General features: G+C 37.2%; 1 protein-coding gene across 4 annotated transcripts in view; it reads left to right on the forward strand.

Moving 5' to 3' along the window:
• The window catches only part of ctnnd2a (catenin (cadherin-associated protein), delta 2a), a 182764-nt gene that overhangs the window by 26679 nt on the left and 142435 nt on the right, over window positions 1–13650 (forward strand). For all 4 annotated transcript variants that reach the window (XM_077735923.1, XM_077735920.1, XM_077735921.1 and 1 more), the window contains exon 2: window positions 1014–1144. In XM_077735923.1, coding sequence (XP_077592049.1) covers window positions 1016–1144 — 129 coding nt within the window. In that variant the 5' untranslated portion in view covers window positions 1014–1015. The remainder of the gene's footprint in view (window positions 1–1013; window positions 1145–13650) is intronic.

Raw genomic sequence — 13650 nt, forward strand, 5'->3', positions numbered from 1 at the left:
ATGACAAACTCACCAGTTCGTGAAAATCCACGTGCACGATGTGGCTGAATATGAGCTAAATAATTTAGTGAATGTCAGATGGGTATTCAATCTGAATTTGAAGCCTTATGTTTGAATACATGAGAAATACATAGGAGGGAGTTTGCAAAATATATGATTTCCGGTAACGTCTAATTCTATACTTGTGAGATGTCAGTGTTTCTTGCATGTCAAATATTTCTGCCTGCTTTATTGGCAGCTCAATTTTTTTTACCTGGAAAAAATAGGACTAATAAATCATTCATTTTCCATTCTGCCTATTCACACAAGGGTCGCAGGAGGGTGCTGGAGCCTATCCCAGTTCACACGGGAGAACGACAATAGACTGGTTTCCAGTCAGTCGCAGGGAAAACATTGAGAAGCACAACCATTCGTACTGACAATCACACTGCCAGTGGTAATCAATCCCAAGATGCCCACACCAAAGATCAGAAAAAGCAACCACTGCACCATCCACTCACTGGTTGAGGATTTAAGATTAGTAATCATTCATTACATTTTTTAAAAATGAATAACTGTCACAAGTCATTAAAATGGTCATACATCCATCTTATTTTTACGAGTCAAGGAACACTAATGACATTCAGTCAGGATTTGAGATTTGGTGGTACAGAATGATTTAAAAATGTCCTTTTAACCTTTTTAAGCTTACTTAATTTGGATTGTGAACTAATTATTTTATTCAAACCAAAAATTGATAAAGTACTATTGAATTATGTTTTTACAATTACTTGGGGCTTTGGTTTCTATTTTAAACATCATGGAACACACCATTATGCTGAATATAGAAATGTACCTTATCTGCATTATGGTGTTATCATTAAGATAACATGGTAAAGTAATGGTGCTACCTATAGTAATTACTCTTGCTTTAGCTCTGAAAAGTCATTACCTTTTACCAATCCAAATACATGCACTTAATGATCTATTTATTTTTCTAAACTGCACCTTTTAATGTTTTTTGATCATTTCAGCCATGCCGGTGCCAGATCAACCCACCGAGCAGGAGAAGGGGGCCATGGTTCCCCCGGTGATGTCTGCCTCTAATGGAGACAGGTCAGAGACTGAGACAACCTCCTCCATCCTGGCATCAGTCAAAGAGCAGGTAGTACAAGTTCCTGTTATACACAACACTGGGCCTCATAAGGCATTTACACTGGAAATGAAACACTTTGGTCTAAATCTGAAAATATGGTCCCTAACTTGAATGTTGTTGTCAATCACAAAAAAATAGAAAATGACTAAATTCTTTAAACATGTATGGTGAGAGGCTTATTTTGCTGTCTGTTGATATGGCTGAGCGAAAATAATTGGATTTTGTTCTTCATAAATCTTTTATTTTCTTATTTATCTTATATTAAGTTAGCTACACGTACCTTTTTTGAGTCTTACATTTTCAGATTGACACTCATACTCCTGTGCAGTGGACTGCCATGCAATGTGTGATTGGAGAAAGGTAGGGCTCAGTGTCTTTCCCAAAAACACTTTAACAGTTTTCTCCTATTGATTCTTCAGTTATTTCTGTACCAACTCCACCAAAGTCATTACTATACAATTGTATGGTCAAAATGTTAAAGAAACTTTAATTTTCACAGTCATGCGACAACCATAATTTATAGTTAAGGAAATATTTATACAAATGTATAAAATCATAGATAAAGGTTCCAACATAACTGCCAGTCTTGTGTAGAACTTTGGGTGTTTGCGGTTGATGCATTGTTCCTGTTTTCATGAATAATGATCACCACATCAGTCAAGACTGTCTTTTCCTGGGTAAAAGTGAGACGCAATAGCGCACAGTCTGAGTTTAGTGAATATGTAGTAATGGGGCGTGAAGAGAAGCAAAGGCGTGCTTCTTCTGTTTGCTTGTTGTTCCATCTTGAGAGAATATAAAGTATGTAACATATTTACCATTTTTTTCCATATTTAATGCACAGGTTAGTGTAGGTCAAAATGAGAGTATACCAAGGTTGAAGCATATTATCGGTCTACATTTTTTTTTAAAATTTCGATTGCTTTTGCCAATTCATTTTGCACATGGTAGGTTTTGAAACTTGGCACTTTGTGGCATCACACTGTGCTTTAGTATGCATGTAGCTGACTGTTTTCCTCCACGCCCACCAATAATTGAATTTCATTTCAATATTGGTGGGTGTGGAGCATGGACAAAGAGGGCACTGAGAAAGGATGTCGTCACTTCCTGGTTCTAAGATGTGTGCCATTAAGCGTACTAGAAATGAAGCATTATTAAATCTATACATGTGCATTTGCTGTGGTTTGCTACAATGCTTTGGTCATTTGACCAGTTCCTGTCACTGTCATATTTTTCTTCCATGACCTCCACCCCTGTACCGCTATTTGCTGTCTGGCCTTAGGCTCTGGACGTCTGCAAGATGTTGGTGTCAAGTGAGTGAATGTTTTAAGTAGAAGTAAGACTCTTGTAACCAGAAAGTCATAACAATCAATAGCTTGCCTCCTGAATTAACACACCCATCTGTGTGCACGCATGTACAAAACCTCGCTGAAGGGAAAATGTTATTTTTGGATAATCATAAAATAGAAATGTTTGCTGTCATTTTTAAGATGAATGCAGTCTGCGTCTGTGTCGGTCACTACGCACTTTATACGTCCACAGGTTTTCCACCAGCACATCTATTCCAACAATGGCTAATTAGATCAAGAAGTAGAATACTAATTACCTCCAGTCAGCTGCATATTAATGAAAAAGTTGTTTTTGCAGAAGGGCTTAAAAAAGAACCAACTAAATTTGGTTAGGAAATGACATTTAGTGCACTTAGAACATAGATTGTAGCAAAAACCTGGTAAAGTGGCATCCAAGGTTAGGAAAAATTATGTAATAATAATAATAATGATAACAAAGAGACTTTAGTGCCACTTTAAGATTATCCAGGTCCGCTTGATATTGTAGTACTTTAGCACTCATTGGTATGTGGTGTGGCTTTTGCAAAATTCCCCAAATAAGGCGATCTTGATTTTATCTTACCTTTATGCCTTCTAAATAGTTACACCAATAATTTTATTATGGTTATTTAAGGAACTGCTGTGCATGAAAGAACATAAAGATTGAAATGTGCTGAAGAAGTGTGCAAGTATAATGGATGGAAACACTGGGCTCCAGCTGTTGCCAAGCAATAATTGAAATAGTCGATAAAAACGAGGTAATTACTCCATGTGATTCTTTTTCCAACTAGCTGGAACGTGACAAGTGGCAAGGTTGGTTTGTGGTGCCTGGGAAGAGGCAGAATGGGTTAGAAAGAGAGTACTGCAAAAGTCAACAACTATGGCATTTAGCGGCGTGTTGGTGTGTGTGAATTTTTTATTAATTAAAAAAACTAATTTAAGAGGAAAAGCAACATTCTGAGACACCAAGGAGCTAGAAACGAAAGGCATTTGACAATCCTAAATTGCACTCTGGAAAAACAAAAACGTTGCTTTTGCACTAATTGCACTAGTTGATTGGTGCTTTGCCTTGGACTCATTCATTGTATAGCTGAATGCTGTTTCAGTAATTGGCATACACCGCATAAAAACTTCAAAGGGAATAAATGTTTTTACTCTAATTAAACCATGAAGTAATATCCAATTTACTCTGACTTGTGCTAGCGCACTTACCACAAATTGCTTGATGTACATTGAGAATGCCCATTTGAAAGCCTTTCCTTGGGCACCTGATAGGATGATTAAAAATATATGAAAATATAGTGGAACTATCCATCCATTTTATGTATTGCATGTCTTTTATAGGGTTGCAGGCAAATGAAGCATACCCCAGTTGATAGATGATATATATCTATTTAAATATCTATCTAAATAAATAAATAAATAAATATATATATATATATATATATATATATATATATATATATATATATATATATATATATATATATATATATATATATATATATATATATATATATATATATACAAACACACACACACATACACTCAATTTCTTCACGACAGGATTAATCAGCAATCAATTTCACAATCTAATGTTTAATTCATGTATTCCCATCCATCAGAATATGATGACACTTATCATCACATTTTGTACTTACCATTAGATTAACAGTTTCTGATTATTAATGCAAACTATGTTGTGGTGAAAGGGAGTCTCATTTAGAAATACGTCTAATCCATATTTAAAAAAAAATCTTCTTTAAAGACGCCATAGAATTTGTGCTGACTTAAAAGTGTAAGCTTGTCTGTTTCGGAGCTGATTTTCAAAGTTAAAAACAACAATTAAGAATGTGACTTTAAGATGCAACTACCCTCTTTTACCTTTTTTTTTTTTTTATATACATAAATTATCCACTAGGCCACCTTGTGGTGTAGAGCAGGGGTGGCCAACCCGCGGCTCGCGAGCCGCATGCGGCTCTTTGCCCGGTTTCATGCGGCTCTTACGTCCATATCAAAGTTTGTATTTGTGTTTTATTTGCGTGTGCGCTTCGCTTGAGTTCAATACGGTATTTTCGTCAAATGCGCATGTGCTTGGGATGAAAACACCTCAAAGTTTCCCAGTAGGAGCAAGGTCATTTGAGTAAACGTTTTTAACAGAGTGGGAGAGCTCCCGTGAACCAGAAGCGACAATGAACGGCGTCGCGCACACAAAAAGTATCCCAAAGATCGAGCGTCGGCTGAAAAAGCCACACCCCCTGCGAGGCAGACCAAGGCGAGAGTGCTCAGCCGGGAGCAGCCAATAGGAGAGCGAGGTGTACACCCACGTGGTGGGCGCGCTAGTTAAAAGCCATTCATAATAAATGACAGCTCACAAGGAGCGAATGTTGCGCAAAAATAGGCTCTGATTTTATGACAGAAGTCCCACTAAGTAACATGCATAGTAAAAGAAAAACGCTATTGTAAATTATTATATTTTTGTTTGTGGACTTGGTTGAACTGAGAGTTTGTCTTTGTGAGACAGTGCACACAATGTTCATTGTTGATAATGACTGGCCTGTGCTGTTAGTACTGTAGGAGTCAATTTATGTCATTACTATTCTGGTGTGTGACATTTACAATAAATCTGTGTGATGTGGCTCTTTGCGGTAACACGGTAAAAAATGTGGCTCTTGGTCTCTGACTGGTTGGCCACCCCTGGTGTAGAGGTTCACTCATCTTACTACAGTGCAGGCAGATGCAAGCTCCTCTTATACTCACAGGATGACTGGCAGGTAAAGTGCCACTTGTTTTGACATCACTTCCAGAGGGTAGAATTTGATGTACGCAGCGCTGCATTATTAGGCACCGTTTACCATTTTTGAGTTTTTAGTGCTCCAATACCGGTGAAAATAGGTTAGTGAGCGTTTTATTGGACCCCTTATCTAATCTGTAAATTTGTAACTAAAATGTCCACCGTGAACTTATCCCATTCATCCTGTTTGTAATCAATTTAGATTCTTGAGATGCTTTGCAGGATGTTGCATCAGCTCTCAGGTTGCCCCAGGGGAACCCCAGCAGACCAACTGCTGCTAACCTGCTTTATTGTAATGCTGCATGGATTTTTTATCCAATGTTATGATCAGTTGGAAAAGAAAGCTGTGTTCCTTAACATGCTGCAGGGCTTCTTCCCCGAAAGTTTTTCAGTGATAAGGTGATGTGCTTTTATCACCTTCAAATTTATTGCTGCATACTAGGATGTTTATGACATTACCCATGAAGTGTTTAATAGTGATTAATTGCATCTTGGTAATGTGGATCAATTTGTGTGGTTACAATGTCATTGGAATCAAAGACATCAAAGGACAGGGGGAAACGCCTTAGCTGTGGTATTTATCCCAAAATTAGAGTGCTTTAGTGAGAAAGTATTGTGACATTTTTGGAAACCTGTGACACACAAAAACCTCACTCACACCAAATTATGATTGCAATGATCATCAGTGTGTTTTGTTAAAGGCCATCCTCACCAAAGAAGAAGATAAGAATAATGTGAGGTGACTGGTAGTTGAAAGCTGGAGTGATGAAACTTTGTTGACTAGTTCTTTATTGATGGTAGGAAAAATCATTGATAGTTTGGTAAGGTATGTTAAATGTTCCTGTTTTTATGACACTTTGCTGATTACATGATCTGCTCAATTGAAGAATCTGAAGGAGCACACTTTATCTCAACTGTAATTCTTCGAGACTTAATTAGTTATAGTGGTCATAAGTTAATTCCTGCATGGCTTATTTTAATTTGCAGTTGTTGTTTCACAAATTCTACTGCAGAATATTTTATACAACTGCATTTTGTCTTTGTTATTGCATATGACTAAAACCGCACTTGGGTTCATTTCCTTGCTAAGCTTGTTGCATGTGATCTGATAGTTTCTATAATCCACAAATCCACCATCAAAGGGGCTCCAATGATTGGAGTTTGTGTAAGTGACAGAAGCAAGGTCTTGTTCAGTGCACACAAGCTCATACATTCTGTACTTGAGATTGCTGCTTGGTCTTTTGGCTGTCTCTGTTGTTGCAGTTTAGCCTTTTAAATGAAATATATATTCTTTCCTATTCCACAAACTCTCACAACAACAACTCTCTTGACTGCTGATTGTCAGTTCTTTATTTAAAATGACCATACACTATAGTTGAAGAGGGTTACCGTTACATTAGTAGATACTAGATGTACATTTCTTGCTTTCACTGTGTAGTCAAACCTGCTACAATGGCAGTGAAGAAACTTTATTTCTTTCAGCGTGTTCCCCTAAGCTTTCAGGACACACGATACATTGATAAACGTTGGCCGCAATTCTATTGCTGGGGAAGTAACCCAGGTCGAGACTGAGTGGCTTTTAAACAACACAAATGCTGCCAAGGTGACTTGTAATGGTTTTTCACGCATGAGCTGTGCCACAGCAATATCTTCTCACATCTTTTTGCTCAGTGAAAAAGCAATGTGGTTCCTACTAAATGAACTAAGAGTGGCACTTCACATGTTATTTTACCTAAACAAAAGCATAGTTGAATTAAACAAACTGTGGGCGAAGACACTCTAAATGCAGTGTATAGAAGTAAAGATAATGATGGAGAAGATAAATTAAAGAAGTCTAGAGAAAGAAAGCTGCTAAAGTCTGAATCCAACTACATGAATCTTGCCCTTTACTTTTTGAAGTGAATATGGAATGCCAGCACATTTCTGTTTGTACACTCTCCGGCAAAAATAAATGACCCAGTACAGGAAAAGCTAGCTGAGAAGCTCTCAAACAAACTTTCTAAAGAAGAAAAAAAACAAAAACAGAATGAGCAAAATGTGTTTGTACACCATACAGTCAGAATAAGAATGCGTAGGTGGTAGGCTTTCGTTAGTTTCGTTAGTCCCCCTTTTCTGCCATTGCTAACAGTTTAAATAAGCATGACACGGCCTACACCACGATAATGACAGGGTTTTGTTGAGTCTGGTCCACGCAAGGATTTTATTATATATATTTTTTTATACCTGTGACACACCCTTTTCTTAAAATTTAAAACAGAGTATCACATACAGATTCTATTTTACTAACCAGCTGCATAAAAACAAGCCTTTAGGGCAGAGATGTTCTTGCGTGATCTGTGATCTCATTAAAACAAAGGTGGGCAAGCACTTATAGGCTTGTGCTTATTTTTTTTATGAATTTTGAATAAGATGTTTCCCAGATTGCATTGAAAATATATCCTTCAGTCTGAGAAACCTAGTCATTTAGAAAGAAATCACACATTTCCCCACACTGATGCAAATACTTCTGTTAATATAGTTAATATACTAAATTTGTAGTATTTATTGTAAGGCTATCAGAAAAAAATAATTGGGTACTTTTGTTTGGTCTTCGATGTTGTGCTAAGCATCAATATACAGGGCAAAGATAATTTCTCAAATCTGATGACAGAAATATTTTTAAACTGAAATGCACCCTAACATTTAAAGCGGCAATCTGGTTGAACGCAAACTCAACTAAAAACAGAAAGGTAACATTTTACTTGGAACAAGTATATGCATTTTTCTGAGATTACATAGTCATTCTTCACTTGCTGAAGTAAGGTTTGAAGTTTGGGTGTTTGAAATGAGAGTATTTATTTGTGGAAAAAAATGGTTACAATTTCCACTGGAGCCTCAAGCAAGCATAAATTGGGTCAAGAGCACTGCACAACTTGCCAGGCATGATGCTGCAACAGTCCCAAACGCATTAATAAGGTATTCATTCGTTATTTGTCAGCCGTCTCCCCCACATTCATGCTTCGTCATCGCCGAATGATATTGCATCCTGTAGAACTCGCCTGAACTATGACATGAAAATGTAATGAGGCATGAAATCAATATGTACACTATTGCTTTACCCAAGGCATGCCGGGTAATGGAGTGTCAGGAGTGCTTTGTGGCCGTTTTAATCACAAAGACCTGGGAAAAGCTCCTTGTAAACAACTCCCTAAGTTACAATATGTGCGGGATGGAGGATGTGTACCTGTGATTACTTTTGCCATAATTGAAGCCAACTGTGTGTCCATATGTCTGCATGGAGGTGAAACAGAGCTGTGCGATTATGTAACTCTGCATGATTCTAGTGCAAGTCTGACTGTGTGTTATCAGTGGGTTAGCATTGCTTCCCCACCTGGTTTTGTCTTATTAGCCTCTAGGGCAGACCTGGGAAAGCCGGTTCTCGAGGGCCGCTGTGGGTGCAGGTTTTTGTTCCAACCGATCCAGCCCAGACAATTTAACTATTATTAGATTTCTGCTGAAACAAGAAGCAACTGACTGCAATCTACTGATTGCACTTCTAAGATACTGGATTGGTGGAAAGGTTTCCTCTTATGGGTTGGAACGAAAAACTGCACCCACTGTGGCCCTTTGTGGAATTAATTGCCCAGGTCTGCTCTAGGGCTACACATGACTCCTGTGAAGCAATCACTCTTCTAATCACTTAGCCTCCACCTTTATTCTTGCATCCGTCTGAACGCTGACGCTATACCAGCCCTTGTTGATCAACTTTGTAAGAACAACAGAATTGAAATGAGTCGAATCCTAAGTCCGACAAAGAGCAGGATTACTGATAATGTCTAACTGACTTGTTGTACTGAAAAGCCTTCGTAAAGAATCTGGAATTAAATCATGTTTGGATGCCAGAATGAGAAAGTCAAGAGATGTTTCATGCAGATGACAGCTAGAGATACGAATTTATATCGATTTGACTTATTTAGAATTCGAGTTTGGAATTCATCGGTTAAATGGCACAGAGGAAGAAGCAAAGTTGCAATGTCAAAGAATAATGATGTGGCGAATAATGCAAACTTTTAAATTATATATATTATTGATATATTTTTATATTACATTATTTTCACGTGTATAACTGTAATATGTAATAAATATACTTTATGATAATTGTAGTAGAAAACATGTACTATGTTAGTAAAAATAGGGGTGGTCTTTGCAGTTTTTCGATTATCGTGGCCATGTCTGGTTTGCATTATCTGTAAAATATAAATTTCATACGTGAATTATTTTTATTCCCAGAGCCTGGTTGGAACATCTTGAATTTTCATCTGCTCCCTATTCCACCAAAGTCGCAAACATAAATACTAAACATCCTAACTTTACCAAGTACTTAAACTACAAAATTGACTTGTCATTCTCCCTATTGATTCCAAAATGACAAAATGGATAGACGTTGCTATGATGGAAAGTGCCATTAAGGAAATATATTTGCCATGCCATCTGCTTGCCTCTGCAAACTTATTTATCCCGAGTGTTATTATAGATGGTTTATGTGGGCAGAATCATGTTTTGCAGAAATGTGCTCATTGTGTAGCAACATTTTTCGGAGGAGAGATGCTCGAAAGTTCCAAAGAGGGCGTAAAAATAAGGTTACCACCAATTCAGGAACTGCGTGTTAAAAATGAAAATTTACATATGCAATGAATGTAGGTGTAAATCCAAACTAAACTGTGCAGCTCGTGTAGTGGATCTCAATAGGTTGTGTCAGTGAATGTATTTTAATCTGAGTTTTTGTGACAAAGTTTGGATTTTTTATTGATTTTTGCTTCCGGAAAAAACTAAACTGCTGAGAAACAGCATGCTCTCAATTACAAGTTTGTTTTGCCCGTTTTAGCATTCTTTTTTTCCGTAAGATTTAATATTAAGCTTCAAACCTCTTTTAATTGTTTTAAAGGTAACATACTAGTATAATATACATCCTTTTATTTTGATTGCAATTTATTTTTCATTATTATTTCATACTAAATGGGAAAAACCAGACTGCATTGAATTTAATCCACTAGTTAAAATGGAGAAAATACACATTTTGCCACAATTTTGGCCAGCATGTATTGAGCTGCGAATAAAGAATACACTTCCTGAAATTATAGTCAGCTGGTGATGACACCTTGACCATCTCACGAGTACAAACCGACTATTTTTGGACAATGTTGCTCTGAATAGTTTTTTGTTTTCTTTTTGTTTGTGTGCTTCATGTGTGACTCATTGGCTCTCTTACCCGAAGATCGGGATTTTCCATCTTGGCAAACAACCCAAATCCTAATTGCACAAACTACAGTAAATTTTATTTAATTGTTTGTAAAATAGCAAAGAGTAATTGAACTATAGTGTCATGGTTCAAGGTGAATTTGGGTATTCCATCACTGCCTTCTTGTTTTGTTTCTATTTTATACTGCCCATAGCTTATATGCTCCCTTTGGCATTCTAAATAGATAAATTGCTCACATGTACTTGCCTGGCCGCCTCTGTTGACATCTTCACAGCATAGACACTAGCTGATGAAGAATGTTTCTGTCATTTAACTTTTCTGGGAAATAAACAAGAGATCAGGCAATCTTTTTCTTTTGCAACAAGTTTTTGTTTTCCTTCACTTTCTTGTTTAATTCCCATGTTGTCCCTCCACTCATCATTCAACTTCTCACTGTATTCTGACTCTATTAAATTAATAACACATTCCCACAGAGAAAGCACCATGCCGCAGCCCTGCTAGAGATGCGCATCTAACCAGTGTTAATGAGCTCAGTTTGTTGTTTACTGTGAAGTCATTGCTACGCTATGGTGATTGTCTCAAATACATTTGCCCATTTTTACGCTGCGTAGAAATCCATCACCATCAGTAGCTTGGAGGCAATGTTGATTAATCTAATCTCATCTCATTTTATGAACCGCTTTATACTAATTAGGGTCGTGGGGGGTGCTGGAACCTAACCCTGCTGACTCCAGGCCAGAGGCGGCGGGCACCCTGAATTGGTGGCTCAAGGAGAAAGACAACCATTTTCGCTCAATCATAACTAGGGGCAATTTAGAGTGTCCAATCAGCTTACTATGCCTGTTTTTGAAATGTGGGAGGAGACTGGTATACCCGGAGGAAACCCACGCAGGCCCGAGAGAACGTGCAAATTCCACACAGGTGGACCAACCTGTATTTGAACCCAGGACCCAGAGCTGTGTGGCCGACACGCTATCCACTCGCCCACCAGGCTGCTGATTAATGTTATTTCATAACATTTAGTTTTTGTCACTTATTGTTGGTTATTGGTTTTGTTTGCGGCCTGCATTACATGGAAAAAGTCTTTTTCCTGATGGAAGAAAAAATATGATATTTCACATCCATACAAAAGTATATCTTTTTAGACATATTTTCCTTCCTTCATTTAAGGTGTAATGATTCCATCATCCAGAGCAGGGGTAGGAGACCAATGGCTATTTTAATGGCTGCATAACTTCCTAACTTCTAAGTTAAATGTAGAAATCACTGATGAGAGAGCTGAATCCCGAATGCACCAATAGGAATGTCGTGTTGGCACATCACTGCTAAGTCAACACTACCTCGAGCGCCGCTTTAATCATATAATTTTTTTTAAATCGATTACAGTCCCTTGAGCATGCATACTCATTGATGCTCAGAACAGTGTAACAATATTATTTAAGAATTACAAATCTTTTTGTAAAATTGCACCAAAAGCACCAAAATCATGCAGACAAAAATACTTCTAATTTTACAAATATGAATCACATATGGTTCTCTCAGCCAAAAGATCCTGACCTTTGATCAAGAACATCATGGGTAACTTCACTTTATTCCATGTTAAAACTTTTCAAACATATTTTCTATATTCATCGAGAACCAGTTCAAACTGTCAGACTTTCTCCGAAAAAAATCATTTTCCACACTTTTCTGTTATTTATTTTTCTGAATAACTTGTTTTTATTATCTACCGTTTCAACATTCTTCTGTACACTTGTTTCATTGGCCCTTGAGCTCTCTCTAGAGCTGTTATTTTTGTTAGTTTACATTTTATTCATTCTCTATCTTTTTCCACAACTTTCTAAAGAACTTTTGCTCCCCATGTTGCTGTCATCTTTAGAACTACTACTCGAGTGAGCTCCCAGTAACTTGTCTGTCACTTTCCCTTATTTTTCCTCTTAGTTAACCTCATTTTTATTCTATCTGCTTTTTGTACTTGTTGTTTCTGGAATTTGTCTTCTTTCCTCACAAACTCTGTGTTGAACTGCCTTTTTATAACTTTTATTCCCTCTGCTCCCTTCATGTTTCCCATAAAATTGCAACACTTTGCTGTCATTTTGTGTACCCCTATTGCCTCCCAGTATCTTTTATTTGCCCCACTTTGACCTATAATATTCTTCACTGAACTAATCATTCCAGTCTTTATGATTAATACATTTTAATGATTAGATAACAATAATGATGCGCAATTGGATACCATTGACGACAGATAAATATGCAGTTTGCTTTTGCCCATTGGTCAATTTATCTAAAAAGGAAAGCTGAGCAGAGCGAATAATGAATACAAATAATTCCAGCATATTGATGAAAATGAATCGTATACATGCCTACAAACTGCTTGATTCCCCTAATCAGGCATTGGTAGAAGATTGCCTCTTTTGTACGTAATTTCAGCTCAGCAAATAAATCTGTGTATTAACAAGCAGCGTAACTGCATTGATTTCTTGTTTTGGTTCCACCACAAATCTCCTGACACGCTGACAGAATCGGTCAGAATAACAAGAATCTCACAATAATCCAATCAAACATTGAACTCTTGTTTATCAGTACATATGTTGTATAAAAAATCGATCAATTGAAAGAATTCAACAAAGTAATTGGATAATTTAATTAAGAAATAAACAAGGGACATCATTTAAATCACTTTGATACCCAGCTTAATTTTTTGCATTTATTTTCCATTTGGCATACAGCCACTGATGTGCGATGGATAAAACTACATGATTGACCTTTTGGAAGATTTATATTAAATATTTGTATCTTGCCATTGCCTTCTAGTTAGCATACCAATGCATATTGTACCCCCGTTTTTACAAATCATGCAGAATGAGGTTTTTAGTTAGACGGTGTGCACTTGGCATGCTCAGCTAATGTGCCAGCTGTGGGAAGAGCCCTGTCACTGAAGCATTTCTGTTAATTAACACCCTGAAAGAATTTTACTTGACATTCCCCCAGCACACTGGACAATAAATCCAATTAGAGCAAGAAGTCCATATTTTCACCACATGGTCTCAAACTTGTAAACATGCACATCCATCGAGGCATTTACACATGCTTACTCACACATTGTTTTGAATAAGGGATGTGCTTTCAGGGGGTGAGTGGTTAGCGTGTCTGC

Source organism: Stigmatopora nigra, chromosome 16, assembly GCF_051989575.1.
Source record: "Stigmatopora nigra isolate UIUO_SnigA chromosome 16, RoL_Snig_1.1, whole genome shotgun sequence".
Lineage (NCBI taxonomy): Eukaryota > Metazoa > Chordata > Actinopteri > Syngnathiformes > Syngnathidae > Stigmatopora > Stigmatopora nigra.